This window comes from Eleginops maclovinus, chromosome 6 (genome assembly GCF_036324505.1).
Source record: "Eleginops maclovinus isolate JMC-PN-2008 ecotype Puerto Natales chromosome 6, JC_Emac_rtc_rv5, whole genome shotgun sequence".
NCBI classification, from domain to species: domain Eukaryota; kingdom Metazoa; phylum Chordata; class Actinopteri; order Perciformes; family Eleginopidae; genus Eleginops; species Eleginops maclovinus.
In genome coordinates, this window is record NC_086354.1 from 18,591,239 (window position 1) to 18,609,582 (window position 18,344).

Sequence of the window (18,344 nt, forward strand, 5' to 3'; positions counted from 1 at the left end):
ATCCCTAAAAATGTAACTAATGGACTAACTCATTGAGTCACAAGAGTGGAATGATTTCAATATTTTACAAAAACTCCCTCAGAACTTTGTGTGAACAGTAACATGCTACTTGATGCCACAATATTATCTAGAAATGTCACATAATTATATATACAAACATAAAGGCACTATGATAACTTTTACTTTTTACTTTGTATAAGTACATTTAGCTGATACAATTTTTACTGAAGTAAAATATTTAAGGCAAGACTTTTACTTACAATATTGTTGGTACTTTTACTCAAGTAAAGAATCTGAATAGGCCTACTTCTTTCACCTCTTGGTTTACAGTGCTGTGCAGCCTGATGTGCTTTAACTGCTATCTATAGAGACACAGTCACACGGAAATGCACCTAAAGGCCTCATTTGGGAATATCTTAATTGTTGCCTATATTGTTTGGTTCAACCACCTGTTGACTGTGAATGTTCAGTAGGTTTTTTACTTGCTAATGAGGATAACTTTGCCTCTATTGCTTTTTGTTTTTTACTATGTTTTGAGTATCTTTAACCAGTACTCATAGAATAGAATCGGAGGATGAAATCCTCTTTATTAGTCATATACATGCACGCAGCAGAGCGTGTAAACAGCGAACAGTGAAATAAGTCCTTTGCATTTAACCCATCCTAGTACTGGGAGCAGTGGCCAGCTATCGTGCAGCGCCCGGGGTGCAATGGGGAGGGTGCCTTGCTCAAGGGCACCACAGCAGGGCCTAGGAGGTGAACTGGGACCTCTCCAAGTAGCAGTCCACTTTTCATATTTCAAGTCTGTTCGGGGACTTGAACCGGCGACCCTACGATTCCCAGTCCAAGCCCCTACTGACTGAGCCACTGCTGGACTGACTGAGCCACTGCTGGACAATAGTACGTAAGGCTTGAAGTCTTCCTTTGATATTTAAAGTGTATGGGAAAGAGTGTGCAAGCCATGTATTTGATACATGCATTGATGCTTTAACAGGAGCTTCTGTGAAAACAATTAGTCACTGAAGTATTTAAAGGATTACTTTACCTTAAAAATTTCCATACGAAGAATTTGCAATAAGTCTCCCTGTCGGACGTTGAATCATTGAAGAAAACCTATTATTATTTATTCAATTTCAATGAGTGATGAGAATTAAAAAACTAAAAAAATCTTAAGGCATTAAGGTACATTGGGACTGCGTTTAACACCAGCAGAAATAATTGAAAATCTATTTAAATGATTGATCGTACTGTATATGATTAACACAAGCAAAACATTCACTCGACATAAACACTGCTACCAGGATGTAAAAGCCTGTATATTTATTTTTTGTCTAAAGGTGATATTATGAAATCAACAGATAATCAATGTTTACATTTTGTATTTCTTATGTATGTGAAACCATGATCAAACAGTCTGTCACCACCACCAGAATATGAAGGATATACAAGCACAATAGTCTCTCTGAGAGGTGGTGGACAAAAAAATAATGCTAATTAAAAACATAAATTGTTGAAGCTAAATTAAACAAGGCACTTAAATACACATCATTTGCCGTTTCTCTTTTGAGTTTGGAGAAATCAATGGGTTGTTATTTACAATGTCTTTGAATGCAACTATTTTAATTGTCTCAGTCTATAAAAGTAAAATGTCATCTACTTTAGCTTAAAGGATGATAAAATGCAATAGTTATATATAAAATATGGCAAAAATCATTAAGATACCAATCTACATTTAATTAATCAGTTCCTTTTTATAAAATATAAAATCAAAGACAATTTTGAGTTATAACAAACAGATTTATGTGTCAAATACAACATTCTTTTCATCATTAAAGCTAGTTATTGCCAACAGCATTGTGTTGTCAAAAGGGAAAATGAAATGCTGGTATTTACATCACAGAGTAATAACAGGCCCATTGTTCTATTCCTCTGCAATTTCTATCACATCCGGCTTGGACCGCTCGTTGTTGAAGAAGAGAGGGTTGTCGAAGGTTGATAACTTTTCGGTTAAACGTAAGCGATGGCCAGACTTCTTGAATAGAAACAAGGCAATGAATGTTCCTATGACAATCGCAGTAATGACAAGGGCAACTATCAAAAAGACGCGGCCACGGGTTTGAAGATCCATCACTGGAGTTACTGTACAGAATCAACATGTAGATGATGAGCACGAAGAACAAATGTAACATTTCTGACTTAATATACAAATGTATTGATGTATCTTACCAGTTGTCTGTGTCACTTGTTGAGTAACTACTGTAGAAAGATAACACAATTGAAACTTTTAAGAAAAGCATCTCATTTATTTTATTATAACATCTGAATCAATTTGAGAATAGATTTTTTTTAACACAATGACCAATGAAAAACACAATCTTGTCATGTTCTAAATATTTAGTCCTATTTTGTATGATGATCTTACCTTTGGCAGTTTTGCAAATATATCCTCTGTCATACCACCGGTTCCCTGTTGTCCATTTACCATCCTCAGTTCTAATCGATCCGTATTCGCCGCCCTGTGGTTGACCCAAACGCCAGTTACTGTAGTCCACAATGCTGCTGTCCAACCACTGCCACATGCCTGGAGAGAAATTGAATTCTGTATTTTTTTTCCTTTACTTCAAGATTTTTTGGGGACCAGATGAAGTATTTCTTGAATTGAACACCCAATATCTTTCCATTTTAATACAAACTGCAACATAATCAAATGTTTAGTCTCCTTTTAACTCTTTTTTTGACTGAGAAATACATAAATGTGTGTTCACGACCAGGTTAATCATCGGAAAACAAGTTTGATTTTAAGTGGTTTTTGGGGCCAGAAAATCAAAAAAAGCTGAAAGATGCTAAAACATATGTGGACTTGAGGACATATGCAGACCTGAAGATAGTCCTTGCAGGTTTTGCAGTTAATCAATGCCTTTCATATTACACTTACAATTTGGATGGAAACATTTGAATGGGTGCAGCTGTATTTGTTTCATACTCTTTTTCTTAACTGAACATAGTTTATATGCCTGTTTTAGTTCTGTATTCAGCAGGAATACATATATTATTAATAGCAATTCTCTAACCTTTTTTTTCAGAGTTTATGTATCACAAGTACAATGTTCCTTCTTTATCTTCTAGTGTAGCTTAATTTGAAATGTGACTGTACCTGTGTGAGTTTGGTACAAGCCGATCCAGAAAGTCTGTTGGTTGTCTTTAAATCTTACAATATTGTTAAAAATGAAGTCCTTTTCAGAAGGGTGTGTGATGCTGGCTAGAGTTCCACCTTAATTCACAAAGAAACAAACAAGCAAACAAAGAAAACTGTAATCGATTCTAAATACAGCTAATTGATAATTCATTTGTGTTAGATCATTTATAGAAAGTACCTACCATGTCTTACACAGTTAGCAGATGCATCAGGCCATTCAACATGTTCTAATAAAAATAAGTAACAGTAACCCCTAAATTGTAGCCAGCTGTTTTTCTGACTCGTGTGATGGGGCCTTTCTGGGTCATCAGGGCACAATCCTGGAAAATCGCTTGACTCGGTGGGTGGCACATCTGTGAATGAGAGGGACATTAATGACATTTGGATCCACTAATTACTGTAAAGTACATTCTTTCAAATCAAATGCACACAAGTACTTTTATCACCAATTTAACAATATTGTAAAACGAGGTCCAAACAGCTAAAGGCATGATGTTAGTGTGGAAAAACAGAAACTAAAAAATATTGTGATATCCTGCCTTTATAAACGGTACAACACCTCCTTTTATGAGTATCTTCTTCTAATCTTTAAGAATGACTGATAATAAGATAAATGGGGGCATAATATTGAGCTGCTTCAATGTGCAGCAGGGCAAAGGGTGTGTTCTCTTGACACAGCAATGTTAGGGAGCGCTCTGCTTCCAGGCTTCCAGTGTCGTATCAAAGTCACCTTTTTAGAACCGTGACAACACCATAAGATGACAACATAAACTTTAACAATGACTTATTAATTTATTGAAATGTACGTTAGCTTTACCTGTAGACTTCATGCAAATGCCGTTTAAGTTCCGATTGCAGTTGGTAGTGATCCACTTTCCATCTAAATCCACAACCACACAAGATCTGATTGAGCTTGGTTCCCCTCTAGCCCATTTGGTAAAGGTGATGGGCCAGCCATCAATAAATCTGAAATATCCGGCAGTCTGAAAGCAAAGATTGATCAAACGGCTTCAGATTTATGAATAGAAAATATTGGCTAGTTAAGTGATCTTTTAATGCAAATATGTAATCTTTAATAATTATTACGGTAAGGACTAAAACAAAAATAACACTTTTCTTTTCACTATTGAAAACTATTTTATAGGTTTTCTTTTTTTTAAATATATAGGTTTTGTGGATCTTAATAATTTAAATACAGTACATGAGATTAATACTGATCTATTAGGATTTTCTCATGGAAAAAACAAAACAACTTTTAATAAATATAAAACAAATTACAATTCAATCATTACAAGTACAATCACGAAGGTACAAATCTTCAGATTTGGCTCTTTACCTGATTTTTGTTCATTCCAATCCACAGAGGAGTATTGAGTTTTATAGCCATCAGCTCAACATACGCATGTGACCACTCGTTACGCAGGCTGGCTAACTTTGCACCATCACGTTCACAATACTGCTTGGCTGCATCCCAGCTCATATTTTGGGTAACGATCTTAAAAGAGTCATTCAATATTTTGACATAGTCGGTAAACGTAGCTTCAGGTTCAGGTTCTGGGAGAGAGGGATCTGTTGAACGTGAGAAATAACACAAATTACGTTTTTTCCATTCATTTTTAAAGGCAGAGCTCTTGTTGTCGATATACAGATACGTATTGTTATTTTCAGTTTTCCTATCCTGGTCTTTTTTAAATCAATCTTGGTGTATTTAAACAGAAACACTCAAGGGTAAGGGCCAAGGAAAGGCTCACCAACATTTCGAAGACAGACGTATCCGCTGGTGTCATTGCAGGACTTTTTTATCCATTTTCCAATACCAAAGTCAGGATTGGTAGACAAAGCACCACAATTGTTCCCCTGAAAACAGTGATGGTATAAAAAGGTTCAATGTAGATTACTTTTTATTTTATTTAGATATATTATGAAAAAGTGATATTCCAAAATATTGGAAACAGTGTGTCAAAAAATATTACCTCCTCATCCAGATGAAACAAGCTAAAACTCTTCAATGTCAAATCAAGATTTTAGAAATGGGTTTGAAAACATATATTAGGAACAATACAGATACATTTAATTTATCAAAATTGTGAATTACGATTGTATTTACAGGTTAAATAACTTCAGCTTATTATACAAGTGTGATGTATTTTGACTCCCTAGTTCAGACAAAACTAAGTTTAAATAATTTTAAGTAAAATATCAAAGGTGATTTACCTCATGAAAGCGGTGCCTCTGAAATGTAAAATGGTAGAAATATTTTCCAATTAAAAACCCCAAAATATAACTGATTAAATGTTCTTAAAGCCCTAAGTTGACATTATGTTTCTTTGTTGAGTTTAATTATGTTACCATGTAAGGGTGATGAATACTGCTCATTATACGATAGTTCTTATATTAGGAACAATACAGATGCATTTCATTTATCAAAATTGTGAATTACAATTGTATGTACAGGTGAAATAATACCAGCTTGTTATACAAGTGTGATGTATTGTGACTCCCAAGTTCAGAAAAAACTAAGTTTAAATCATTTAAAATAAAATATCAAAGAAGATTTACCTCATGAAAGTGATGCCTCTGAAATGTAAAATGGTAGAAATATTTTCCAATTAAAAACCCCAAAATATAACTGATTAAATGTTATTAAAGTCCTAAGTTGACATTATGTTTCTTTTTGAGTTTAATTATGTTACCATGTAAGGGTGATGAATACTGCTCATTATACGATAGTTCTGCAAAGAGTAAAAAGAAAAAAAAGTTAAAATAAACGTTTTTAGCAGAAGCCTCTTTAACCTAAAATTAGTGCGGAACTTATTATGTCCACTTACTTCCATTCCCCAGTTGGTGTATCTCATTGGTCGCCCATCAGTCCAGTAAAATGATAATTTATTTATTCTAAGCAAACCAATCCACAGGTCTTTGGTGGGTGCCTCAGCCATTTCAGTGGTCAAAAAGACTGAAAATTAAACACATATTCATCATATTATTAATGATTTTTTTGGTTTTCAGATTTGCCTGAATATACACAAACTGCACTATAGTGGGCTCTATATAAAGTTCAAATGGTCAAAATAGTTTTTGGGTCAATGACTCAAGTCTGTTTAGTCCAGTGTCCTGTTAGAGCTTAGCCTCGAAATCTAGGCGCACCCTAGCGGTAGCAAATTGAATTTGCAGCCAGGGTTCAGCCTAGAAACTCCTCGTTAGCTCACGACCTGCAAAACCCGAACTCTGGTTTGGCCAATCACATTGTGTGATTGTCGGTGGGCGGGCTTAACGTAATGACAACAGAGTTGGGACCGTTCCGCTTGTAGTCCCTGCCGGTCTCTGCTACATGTAAATAAAGAAGATGGCTGCTGCTGGCGAACAGCAGTCTTTCGAATCGGCGCCATATGTCACCACCGGATTTGCATGCCTACCCGATTTGCACTGGTCCGCCATATTGGACAGCTACGGACGGCCATCCAAATAGGACATTCGACAGCAAAGCAGAAAAAAACCCTCAAAAGACCCGACAACAAGAATCTGACCGAGAGAGAGTCATTGTTATTACAACGTAACTTCACGATTATTTAAGAACTCCTATTAGTGGTATAGGTACATTCTTTGAATAAGTGAAAAATGGATTTAACTTCTGTTCACAGCTATCATACTGAAAAAATACTTGTATTTACTGTATGCTTTTACATGCTATTTAAATGTATGCCAATAATAATTTATATTGAATTCTTAGCTGTGAATGTCTTTTATTTAAATAAATAAAATCAAATGATATCGTCACCCTTGTCAGTGATTGACTTGAACACTGAGAATGTTTTATTAACTTCATAAAAGTTTAAAACTCAATTTAAATCCATTCCTCACTTATTCAAAGAATGTACCTATACCACTAATAGGAGTTCTTAAAAAATGGTGAAGTTATGTTGTAATAACAATAACTCCTCTCTCTCGTTCAGATTCTTGTCGTCGGGTCTTTTGAGGATTTTTTTCTGCTTTGCGGAACGCCACCGCTGTGTCGAATGTCCTATTTCGGATGCCGTCCGTAGCCGTCCTTAATGGCGGGCATGCAAATCTGGTAGTGACACCATGCATACACAACACACCATACACGAAACAGTTGCCCATGGACTCTTTTCCGTCGCTCTGACTACGTCACTCTTCGTTGGTCTGATTAGTTGTAGGGCTATCCTATTGCGTGGAGAGGGAATTTGATAGACAACCGTTTATCCCGCCCCTCGGATTAGGTCTGTTTTGCCAGGCTAGTTAGAGCTGGGATCTTTTACACAAATAACTTTGTATACATTTTATGCCTGCAGAATCCAGACAAATATTTCAGATTAAAGGAAATATTTATGAACCCAGCCAAATGTCTCAATCCTAATTTGTCTTCATAAAAAAAAAACATAAAACACACCTTGTGCTTTTCTTGAGAAAATTGATGCCAACTTTCCTCCCATTGCTCTGCATTGTTTCTGTGCTCCATTGAACGTCACTTCCTGTGTATTAATGACGATGTAGCACTAGGTGAAAAATTAAAAACAGCTTTGAGTGTCTCAAAAAGCATATGTTTATTTTGTTTATACACACATAGTTCATGCAAAATCAGTTGTATCCCCACCCTGCCAAACAATAATGCAAAGTGACTACTGACCTTTAAATCAAATTGTTTCCAGTTTTGTGGACAGCCGCCTTTTGGTAGAACTGTTGGTGCTACAGTGGCGTTGGCCGGTGGTGAGCCGCTTCGTTTACAAATGGATTTGTGCTCATGCCCACAGTTATAATCATGCCAGAACCCTGTAAGCCAATCAAAAATGATAAATAACAGTCTAGCAAAATGTATTTGCATTTTTACTTTAAAATGCAAATGTATTGATTCATTCTTAATAACATGGATATACAGATGTGGACAAAATTGTTGGTACTCTTCCGTTAAAATAAGAAAAACCACAACGGTCCCTGAAATAACTTGAAACTGACAAAAGTAAAAATAAATACAAATGTATTGAAAACTAACCATCATTTTGGTCCAGGCTAGTTTCAGTATTTTGTTTTTTTAAATGATTCTGTTGAACCACAATTCAAAAGCGATGTCCGATTTTCATTCATTATTTTTCAATACAGTTTTATTTATTATTACTTTTGTCAGTTGCAAGGTGTTTCAGTGACCATTGTGGGGTTTTCTTTCTTACGGAATGGTACCAACAATTTCGTCCACGTCTGTATAAGAATGCCAGTTTAGATAATCAATTTTAAGTTACTCACCCATTTCAGAAGTGATGACAGCACAGGTCTCAAAATTATTTTGAGAATTAGGTTGATTTATATCCCACCTTTGAAACACCACTGGAGAACCATCCTTCCACCTTTTGGGAATTTAAAAGACGCATCCATTATTTTCATTATCATATTTAAATGTAAAAGTGTTTTCTATTGCAAAAAACTATGACAAAAGTAGCTATGCCCTTAAATCCAGGCATTAAAAAAATATATATTTTGTACAAAGAAGTAATTTAACGGCTTGATGATTGATGCTGCACTATTTCTATATATTTTTGTCTTTGCGCATTTTATAAATAAGTATTCAATGTGTAAGAGGTTGCTTGTAAGGACAACCCACATAACTACTGCCCAACCCAGCAGTCCCCCTCAGCTCTCCAAAGCCCTTTAGACTACTTTTGATCAATATTTTCTGGCCTCAGCTTTTATCATCTTGCTTACCAGCCATGGCAGAAAGCAGTTTTTTGGATGAACCGACTGTATACCAAATACCTGCCACTAAACGGCAGACACTTAAAGTTAGAAGCTTGTGAACAAAATGGAACATCTATCATGCTCAACATACTGATGTTTCCATCTCAGAGTTGGTGAAGACCAAATCAAAACTCAAAGTAAATTAATATTTAGTTTACTAACTTATTAACAATCAAGTAGCTACATCATCCACATGTCTTTTATACTTTTCTTCAACTATTATCTCCTTTTTTGTTGAATCCTATATTCATTATTTGAGTAATGCTTACCCATAAGTTTCATCAAGATCTACGTACAGGCCTATCCAGTAAAAACCATTATTTCTGGACACCTACACACAGAAAAAGGGCAAAAGTAACACCAGCATTATTTACTTTGCAGTATGTTTTGAGCTCAAATGCTATGGCCAATGAGTAAAGTCATTAATGTAGAACAAATGTCACTCGCCTGTTTCCATAAAAAGAGACTTTCAGCTTCACTGTTGATCGTTACCAAGTCACTATGCCTATTTTGGCAGTAGCGACGAGCTTCTTCCATATCCATTGACCTTAAGTTAATATAATACTGATTCCCATTCCATTCTAGCCACCCGTCTGAGGTCCTATTGTAGTCTGAAAACATGTCACAAATATATGATATTACAGATAATGTGTACAGTTTGTCCAGATTTCAGTTGCTTTATGGCCATACTGTACAAATGGCTTGGCTATATAAGTTGTAAAGAGATTCATGATCCTCAGTGTTAATCCTTCTCACTTTGGTAGTCAAATATAATATATTACAACAGCATGTGTAAAATGTTCTATTGTCCAGTGAAATTCAGCACCGTAAAAAATTAAGAGACCACTCTAAATGTTTCTTCAATCTTTATCTCCCTTTGTATGGCAGTCATTCCAGTGTCTGTTTAATTCCAACACAGAGAACTGTGTCAGTATTTGATAGAATACAATAATAATAATAATAATAATAATAATAATAATAATAATAATAATAATAATAATAATAATAATAATAATAACATTCATTTAACTCAAAGACATACCTATAAATAATAAAACAAGAGAAAATAATAATGCTGAAATGGTCTCTTCATTTTTCCCAGGGCTGTATGTCTTAATCACTACCCTTGATTTGTTTATCTAGCATCACTTCTTTCAAAAACAATTCCCCAATTTGAGATGAATAAATTATCTATCTATCTATCTATCCATCTATCCATCTATCCATCCATCCATCTATCCATCCATCCATCCATCCATCAGGTTACAATTGTAATTTGTCCAATCCTTATGAAAAAAGCTATAAAACTCACATTTCCATAAGGCTCATCTGTATGTGTTCAGTAAGCATGCTTACTTTCCATACTAAGATAGTAAATACAATACAAAGTTAAGTTTGAACTTTTCTATATGGTTATGAAATGGCACAAACTTACAAGGAGTGACGGGGCCTGCGGTTGGATTTGGAGTTTTTCCTGTAAGGAGATAGACAGAAGAACATTTGACTCAGAAATCTAAACAGAGCACTGGAGTTATATTAGGCAACTTTAGGTTGAGTTTACCTAAATACTTTAGAGAAAGACAGTTAACAGTAACAAAAGAGTGACAAGCTCTTCTTTGAAAACACTTGAAACAAACGAAATGGATTCAGCTCCTCCTCTTACCTGCACGGATCTGGCATAGCCAATCACGGAAGCTCTCACAGTGCAAATCGTTCCACTGCTTTGCCCTATCTATGTCTATTTCAGTGCAAGATTCTATATTGTGTTTGTTGTTAGGCTCGTCATGCTTCCAGTGTTGAAAATTCAGCTGTGAAAACAAGAGAAAAATACACAATTCATTATTTCAATGTGTATTTCATTAGTTATTCCTAACTAAATGTTATAGCTTTTAAAGTAGAATACTGTTTACTCACTGGAGATCCATCGTTCCACACATAACCGGTTGTTGGGTCAGGGGCACTAAGTCCAATCCAGGCTCTACCATATCCACCTCTGAACAATATTTATATTATGATTATATTATCATAATTATCACAACATTTAAAAAGTATTAAAAGAATAACATTTTGCCTAATTTAGAAGTCATCTGTAAATGCATGCCCCAGTGCTCTGTTGGACTGGGTGACCCTTATCTTTTTCTTTAGCCAGTTTATATATTTTTATTTTTGTACTTTGACAGTTCATACTGTCAAATTACCGTGTTGTTATGGATTCAAGGTCCTCAGCACTGTGGATACTGAGCAGGTCCCCCCCGAGGTCCATGCAGTACTTCCTTGCATCAAACCATGTCCTCATGTCAGATTGTGACTGTTTAAACAGCTACAACAACACAAAAGAAATCATTTTCAACATGGTTCGGCAGTGTTAGGTCACTGTGAGCCAGTTGAGTAGTAACAACGCTTTCTTTATCAGTTATTGAAAAGACATAAACATTTCTATATATCTGAACCAGGGAATGGAATTAGCACCTCCTATTCAGGTCACCTGCTTCAATGCTAGTTTTCTTTATAATAACAAATATTTAAAAAACAAAAATGGAATTCTAAATTAGAAACAGTTAGGGATTAGGGTTTTATGATATTTCATATTTCTACTGTCTGATACAGCTGACTGAAGATACTTTTAGATTTTGAAAGTTGTATTTCAGCAAATTATTTAGTAAATAAATATTTAACTTCATAATTCTAGAGTCCATAATATTTTCTGTTATGTGTACTCATCAAGCTAACATAGAGGAGAAAAGCAATAACATAATTCAAATGGCAAGGGCAGGAATTACATTTTTCTTAATTTATTTTGACCAAACAAAAAATGTATCCCATGTCCAACATTCATTATTGTAGATGCAATATAATGAGTGTATATAGAGTATTATCGTATGAGTGTTTTTTCTAGAAAAAAATGGTATGAGGGTGCTAATATCACTTCCGGTCAAAATTAAGGCCCCGCCCACTTCCGGGAGGAAATAATGCACTAGACTAGAGCGATGCCGAAAATAATATTTTCTTCATATCTATAAGCTGCTGAGTCATATATTGCGCCTCTAACCACAAATAGGATAATAGGATAAGGAGAGTAAAATAAACAAATTCAGAAAACACTGTTTCAGTGTAAGCCTGCTGCCTCTGAGCAGACATCCATCCCCTATTTATTCAGAGCTACGTAAAAACAAAGCTGTCTATGCCCCCTGACGGATGTTCATATGTTTGGAGTAATTATACAGTTTTTTACAAACAGTAATATAGTTTTCTGGCATCACTTCAACATTTTACGGGGAAATCGGCATTTTGGTATGAGGGCGCACTGAGGAAGTAAGAGGGCGCCCCTGTTACCCGGTTTAGACAATACCCTAAGTATTTTAATAAGTTATCGCATAATCTTTTTATAATTATCTTTTTTTTAATATATATATAAATATGAATCTACCTTTAAGCAATAGTTTCTTGATCCCACTCGAGACCAGCCTATTGCACATGTTGTAGGGGGAACAGAAGGTGGTGCAGGGGTTAAAACCGCCCCCTCTGCCAGGTGTTTACAGATGTATTTCGCCTTATTGGTGCAGGGCAGCACATCCCAGAGGCCAGCAAAAACCCCCGTTGTCATGGCAACACACCCCTGGTTGTGACCTTGAATTGTTGAGGAGTGATAAATGATAAATTGTCAGTTTTCAGGCCCTTTTCTGACACATCTTATAGATTTTAAAATGTCACCATACCTGGCATTAGAGCGTTCCAGTGAGTAAACTTCACTGAGTTTGAGTTGGTCCACACAAATTGATCAATGTTTTTCTGGTTTGAGAGGCCCAGCCAGAAGTATTTCTCTGGTCTCAACCCAACCAAGCTGACGAGGAAGGCATTATCCACTCTGGAAATAGTTAAACAGTTAGGGTCGCAGGATATCTGGTGTCAGTAAATGTTTTACTGAAACAAACATTTTTATTATTTTTATTTTGTTTACATTTCTGTGGAACTTCTCATAAGTTGGACATTCTGAAATGTAGTGATATTCAGAGTATTTGTAGAAAAAAGTATGTGTTCTTACGCATTTGAAACATCAGCTAAGTAGGAATTTGAGCTCTTGCAGTCAGCGTTGGCTTCCTCAAAGGTTTTGGACTGGACCCCTATAAAATAGCAGTAAGAGCCATGTTTTCTCCACCCCTGGATTGATGCAAAACAATAAAGGAAAAAAGACAATTGTAAGATTTCCATCACCCCTTCAACTTTCACCGTGGCATGTTTTCTAACTTGCTTATCTAATGGCAGAAAAATAAAATAGTCTTTCATTTACAGTCACAAAAAAGAGCCTCTAAGGTCAAGATAAACTCTGCCAAAATGCAAATATCATAAAGTTGAGTATTTGATTTAATGGGCATTCATTGTGTAAGAGCCAATTAAGCACACAGTCATATTTGGGGAAAACGTTTGATTTTTGAAAGATTTTCTTTGACCATTATGTGGAACCCTATTACATGCTGAAAAAAACTAACAAAGTAAGGTTGCACATGCTGACTCTCCCTGTAGTGTTTCAATCTGCTGTGCTGGATATAACCAAAAAACTGACCAAAAACAAAGGATAAATCAACCCGCTTTGAAGGATCATAGATTTAGGAGAATGAGTGGAAGTTCATCTTTTAGGAATTTTTCATAATATTAATAATATTCAATAAAACGCAAGATACAGTTTTTCTTAATCAAATAAAAACAGATAACTTAACGCACCCTTTTACAGCCTTTATCCTGCTCCACTTCCTTTCCAGAGGGTATGGAGGCACTCATCTTCATACAAATGGAGCCATGTTTCTCCTCACACACACTGTCAGCCCAGTTCCCATTCTGAATCAAAGTACCAATACATATTTATTTATGTAGAGACTAACTAAAGGGTTCTACAGCCAATGCAGTTATACATGTTAAAACTGAACACATATACAGTATCATACTTAGGTCGCATTCACACCAGATGCAAGGTTGTTACTTTGCTTCATTTTTCAGAAGATTTTGTTTGCATTTAAAACTCAAACAGAATGTCAACAAAAGTCATGTGCACGGAAATGCTGTTCAACAATTGGTCAGGTTAAATCGCAAATCCCGGCGAACCGCACCAAGGGCTGAAACGCTCCAGAGTTCGATTCGGCCGTACTAAACAAGGCTGGTGTGAATGCAACCTTAGGATTCAGACATCATGTGCTTTATTTGTTCATTTTAACACAAATGTGTTTTTTTGAAGTGTAACAATATTGCCGACTGATAAATCAGATTAAAGAGGATTATTCAATGCTCCTTACCTCTCCTTTGATGAGAACACAGTCCTTTAGGTCAGTCTGGACAGCAGGTTTACCATATTCCCAGTTAGTGAAACTGACAGTGGAGTGGTCAATCCAGTCAAACTGTCCCTCTGTGCTCCTGTCATTCAGTCCGATCCAAAGCTCATCATTGGATGCTGCAGACACAGACAGACAAAAAAGTATTACCAAGAAAACAATTTGCAATAAACTTAATGTTCCTAATGATTAATAGCCAATAATAATGGAGAACAGACCAAAGTAGGAAGAACATATAAATTACAAGCAGAAGTGATGATCAAGAGTCATTATTTTTCTTCCTTTTTTTTAAGGACATTTCTCCATATCATTTCATTTACAGATAACTTGTGTTTGTTTTCATTTTTTTCACATACTGTATCCAAGCTGAGAGATCACGAAGCTTTGCTCTTCCACATTTCTTATGGTGACGAGGTCCCCTCCTTCAAAGCGACACTCTCTCTGGGCATCAGGCCATGTTTTCTGTGTACGATTAAGGTTGAAACAGTGTCCATTGTAGGGAATCCAAGGGGCTGAACAAAATCCCGTATCTGCAGCTGATCATGAAAAGAAACACATATGGATTGATTGACATATTAACGATGTAGCTCTACAGTTTAAAATGGGATTTGTGGAGTAGGTTAGAATAGATCTTTTTCTTTACCATTTGTAGGCAGTGGCTCGGCCGCTTTACTGTAACAAATGTATCCGATTTTCATGCTGCAAAGTGAACTTTGCCATGAGTACTGTACAGCAGGATCAGCAATTGCACAGATGTGTCCAGGATCAGAAAGGGGATGTCCTAAAACAAATCGGCAAATACTTGGTTTTGCAAAGCTTCATATTCTTCTTCAATTATGTAAGAATTTGATGATTTGAGCTTAATAATTGATGAATGAGGGATCATGTAACCTTTTATAAACCTTACAGATTAATATGAGAGTATCACTCTTTTATTCTAACTGTACAAGTAAGTGTTTTCCCCAACATTTGGACAACTTTAATTCCAAGGAGAGCTGATTTGAGCAATGGGATTCATAACGTTCCCTGTAGAACTGAGAGATCTACCTGGCTTGTGTATATATTTTGGCCTAGACCTTTGAGTGACTTACTGAATAGACAATAAATACAGCCTTGAAATTAGTTTTAACTGGAAGCCAATGAAGGGATCTACTGTAGTTCTCCTCTTGGTGTTTGTCAGTAATCTAGCATCAGCTTTTTGAATGTTTCAGTCTCAGCTGACCATTGGTTTTATTGGGGAGGCCAGTTAGGAGTGCATGAACGCTTTCAAAAAATAATTGCCTGAATGGTTTTTTCTATATCTTGCTTGGGCACAAAGTTTTATCTTTTTTTTTAAATGCCAGATTATATACTTCATTACAGCTTGAATGTGGCCATTTCTTACATTTTTTAAAAAAAAAGGGGGGTTTGGTTTGTTGAGTAGTCATTGTTTTTCAACACACTGGATTCTATTTTGTTTAAAATAGATTTTCTTTTCCTATACATTTTTAGGATATTGCAATCTTAATATATCAGAATAGAAACACAAATAACTGAAGTGGAGGAAAAACCTACCAGAGTCCCAATTCATATAACGATAAGGTCTCCCATTAGACCATTTCCAGCCATGTTCTGGATCCAGGAACAGACCAATCCATATCTTACTGCTTCTTGCACCAAGTAGTGCTGGCATGGAAATCAAAAAGGACAAAACATTTAGTCTTTCCCAATGTCACTGATTAGTGGTATGGCTAAAATTATATGTACATATTCAGAGTCAGTTTCACCTTACCTGTGACATAAGCCTGCTGGTGAAAATCGTAGATACTTAGCAGGTTGGCCCCTTGCTGTTTGCAGCTGGCTTCAGCCTGGGGCCAAGACAGAGCTGCTTGTGAGTTGAGCTGGTAATATTCTCCTGTGGTTGGGTGGTAATTCCAGTTTTCTTTTGCTATGAATATAAATGTAAAACATCAACATTTTATGTTTGTGACTTTCTGTTGACACTAGACCATGTTTTAATTTGATCCAGGCCAAGACAAACTCTTCTGTCCTAACAACTGGTCTGTGGTCAGGGGAGGCTTCACATCTGTACATTTGGTTCTAATCACACTGAAAAGTCTGATGTTTATGCTGGAAAATGTAGGTGTAAAAGGGCCCTAAGATCATATTAATGAGTTAATAGCAGGCTTAAAAATAATTTTCCTATAATAGTAAGAAGATATTTTACTGGCAGTACTCACAGGTAACTGGGCAGAAGCCCCAGCGTTGACTTTGATATTTTGTTTCAACTGCACACCAAAGATGCTTTCCTGGAGACTCTATCGTAGTGCAATTTGAGTACCACTTGTCCTTGTACTGGAAGGGAAACATGCACGGCAGTCCGGCTGCATTTCCATCAATTGCAAAATATTCTGAGAGGTTCAACAAAAAAGCACAGATTATTTTAACATCTGACAACCAACTTCAAGACAATGCTTGATTATATTTGAATGCATTTTTTTGTGATTTTTAAATAAATAAGTATATAGCAATGCATGAATACTACTATTTTAATCTTCTGTTGTGTAGGTCTAACATGTAAATATTTTGTTATGATCTCTCTAAAACGTTTTCTCTAAAAATGTTGTTCATCTATTTTTGTAACTTGAAATCCAATGAAAAACGGTTTTGATGTAGAGTGCACTGAGGACAGTGCAGTTCCTTAAAAACATCGGTTTTTTTTAATACTGTACCTCTGTATGTTCTTGCACAAGCACCACTGGACGTCCCTGAAATTGTGAGGTGGTTATTTGGTCCGACTGTTTTAGAGAGAACTGCTGTGTTGTCTGCAGTGAGCTCCATGTAAAGCTCTTGTCCTTTGAGGGCGAGCACTGTTCCGTTCTTGCATTCCCACTTTTGGAGTTCACCTTCTTCGTCACATTCATAGAGGTGTATTTCACTTCCCACACTTTTCCCTTGGGCTCCAAGGCACTTATCTGACAATTGAACCAGAAGTCGGTCCCCATTTGTCCAGCGTACATCATTGCAGTTGTTATTTGTTTTAACCAAACAAAACCCAGTGTTCTTGTTAGTGAGTTGAAATGGGGAATCTGTTAAGAAAGAATGGGACACTGTACTTTTTGAAACTATTTGAACAACTGTTTGTCTATCATTGACTGAAAGGTATTCAAGAATAAAGAGAAATGTAATAAGCAAAGTTACAATCCATCAGTTGTTTTTTCAATTATAAGTACAAAAAACGAAAATCTGTTGCTATCGAACTGTAGCAAATAAACAGAAATCTGACGCACATGGCTGCACACTGCAGTCTCACATAAAGAGCAGTGCATATCTAAACAAACTAACAAAATCTCTTAAAAGTTAAAATACTGTACCATCTGAAGCCAAACATTGTAATGTTTGGATGAGCAGCACTAAGGCTGTGCAACTTATCTTCATGGTTGCTATCGAGATGTCCCGCACCTGAACACTTTATCCATGCGTTTCTTGCAGAGTTTGAGAGTTGTGTGAATAATTGTTGAAAGTCAATCTTCATAGTACTGACAAGTCCTGTCCTTTCAAGGCGTCAGAACTTTATAACCTTCGTCTTCCCTTCTGATTTTTTTGAGAGAACCCAAATGCTGATACTTGCAGATTCCCAGAAAAACATAGGCTATTGATGTGTCATTTGCCATTTCATAAGAATCAGACACGGCGGGAAACAAGAAGTACTAGTATCATGCTCCAGTAAGTGATCATTTAAGTGATAGCCAGTTTATGCACATCACACGTGAACCAGAGCAAAACAAACGTGTTTTCCTCCTATCTTTACATACATTACAAGCCAATACGGTAACCAACAGTTTTTGCATTTATTATTTATCTACATTGGTATTGTTACATTTATTTTTACATTTATGAATACGAGGAAAGCGCCTGTACGATTTTGACAGAGGAAACAGATGTGATACAAATTGCGGTTGATGCCGTTTCACTTTAACTGGAGAAATGGTTGTGTAATATTCCAAATAAGGAAGCTATCATAATGCTGGTGGGGGTGGAATTCGGGGGGGAATTCGGGGCCTTCTCAAAAAAGTCAGAAGTGCTATTAATGATTTTTT

General features: G+C 36.0%; 1 protein-coding gene across 4 annotated transcripts; it reads right to left on the bottom strand.

The window, feature by feature from the left end:
- Positions 1–1,287: 1,287 nt before the first annotated feature.
- LOC134865723 (macrophage mannose receptor 1-like) lies at positions 1,288–17,842 on the bottom strand. Of its 4 annotated transcripts, none has more exons than XM_063885401.1 (34): positions 17,619–17,842; positions 16,977–17,333; positions 16,485–16,655; positions 16,037–16,192; positions 15,820–15,930; positions 14,909–15,046; positions 14,622–14,801; positions 14,230–14,384; positions 13,664–13,777; positions 12,987–13,102; positions 12,661–12,809; positions 12,372–12,571; positions 11,143–11,264; positions 10,859–10,937; positions 10,608–10,752; positions 10,380–10,418; positions 9,392–9,555; positions 9,214–9,275; positions 8,456–8,556; positions 7,845–7,987; positions 7,608–7,713; positions 6,025–6,152; positions 5,890–5,928; positions 5,756–5,773; positions 5,411–5,428; positions 5,170–5,199; positions 4,948–5,053; positions 4,533–4,765; positions 4,014–4,179; positions 3,379–3,549; positions 3,155–3,271; positions 2,423–2,581; positions 2,227–2,253; positions 1,288–2,139 (listed from the first exon to the last, which is right to left on the bottom strand). In XM_063885401.1, the coding sequence occupies exons 1-34, from the start codon at positions 17,680–17,682 to the stop codon at positions 1,922–1,924; spliced, it is 4,302 nt and encodes a 1,433-aa protein (XP_063741471.1). In that variant the 5' UTR covers positions 17,683–17,842; the 3' UTR covers positions 1,288–1,921. The 4 variants fall into 4 exon arrangements, with proteins under 4 accessions (XP_063741471.1, XP_063741470.1, XP_063741472.1 ...); XM_063885400.1 differs by having other exon boundaries at positions 2,227–2,256; positions 17,619–17,841; XM_063885402.1 differs by lacking the exon at positions 5,411–5,428 and having other exon boundaries at positions 2,227–2,256; positions 17,619–17,841.
- Between the last annotated feature and the right edge of the window lie 502 nt (positions 17,843–18,344).

Bases quoted from the DNA above. Each gene is read 5' to 3' on its own strand.
- LOC134865723 (XM_063885400.1), bottom strand. From the start codon at position 17,682: ATGAAGATAAGTTGCACAGCCTTAGTGCTGCTCATCCAAACATTACAA. The intron at 10,419-10,607 runs GTAAGAGGAGGA...ATCTCCTTACAG, and splicing joins GCTATGCCAGATCCGTGCAG to GAAAAACTCCAAATCCAACC. The intron at 8,557-9,213 runs GTAAGCATTACT...AATTCCCAAAAG, and splicing joins GATCTTGATGAAACTTATGG to GTGGAAGGATGGTTCTCCAG.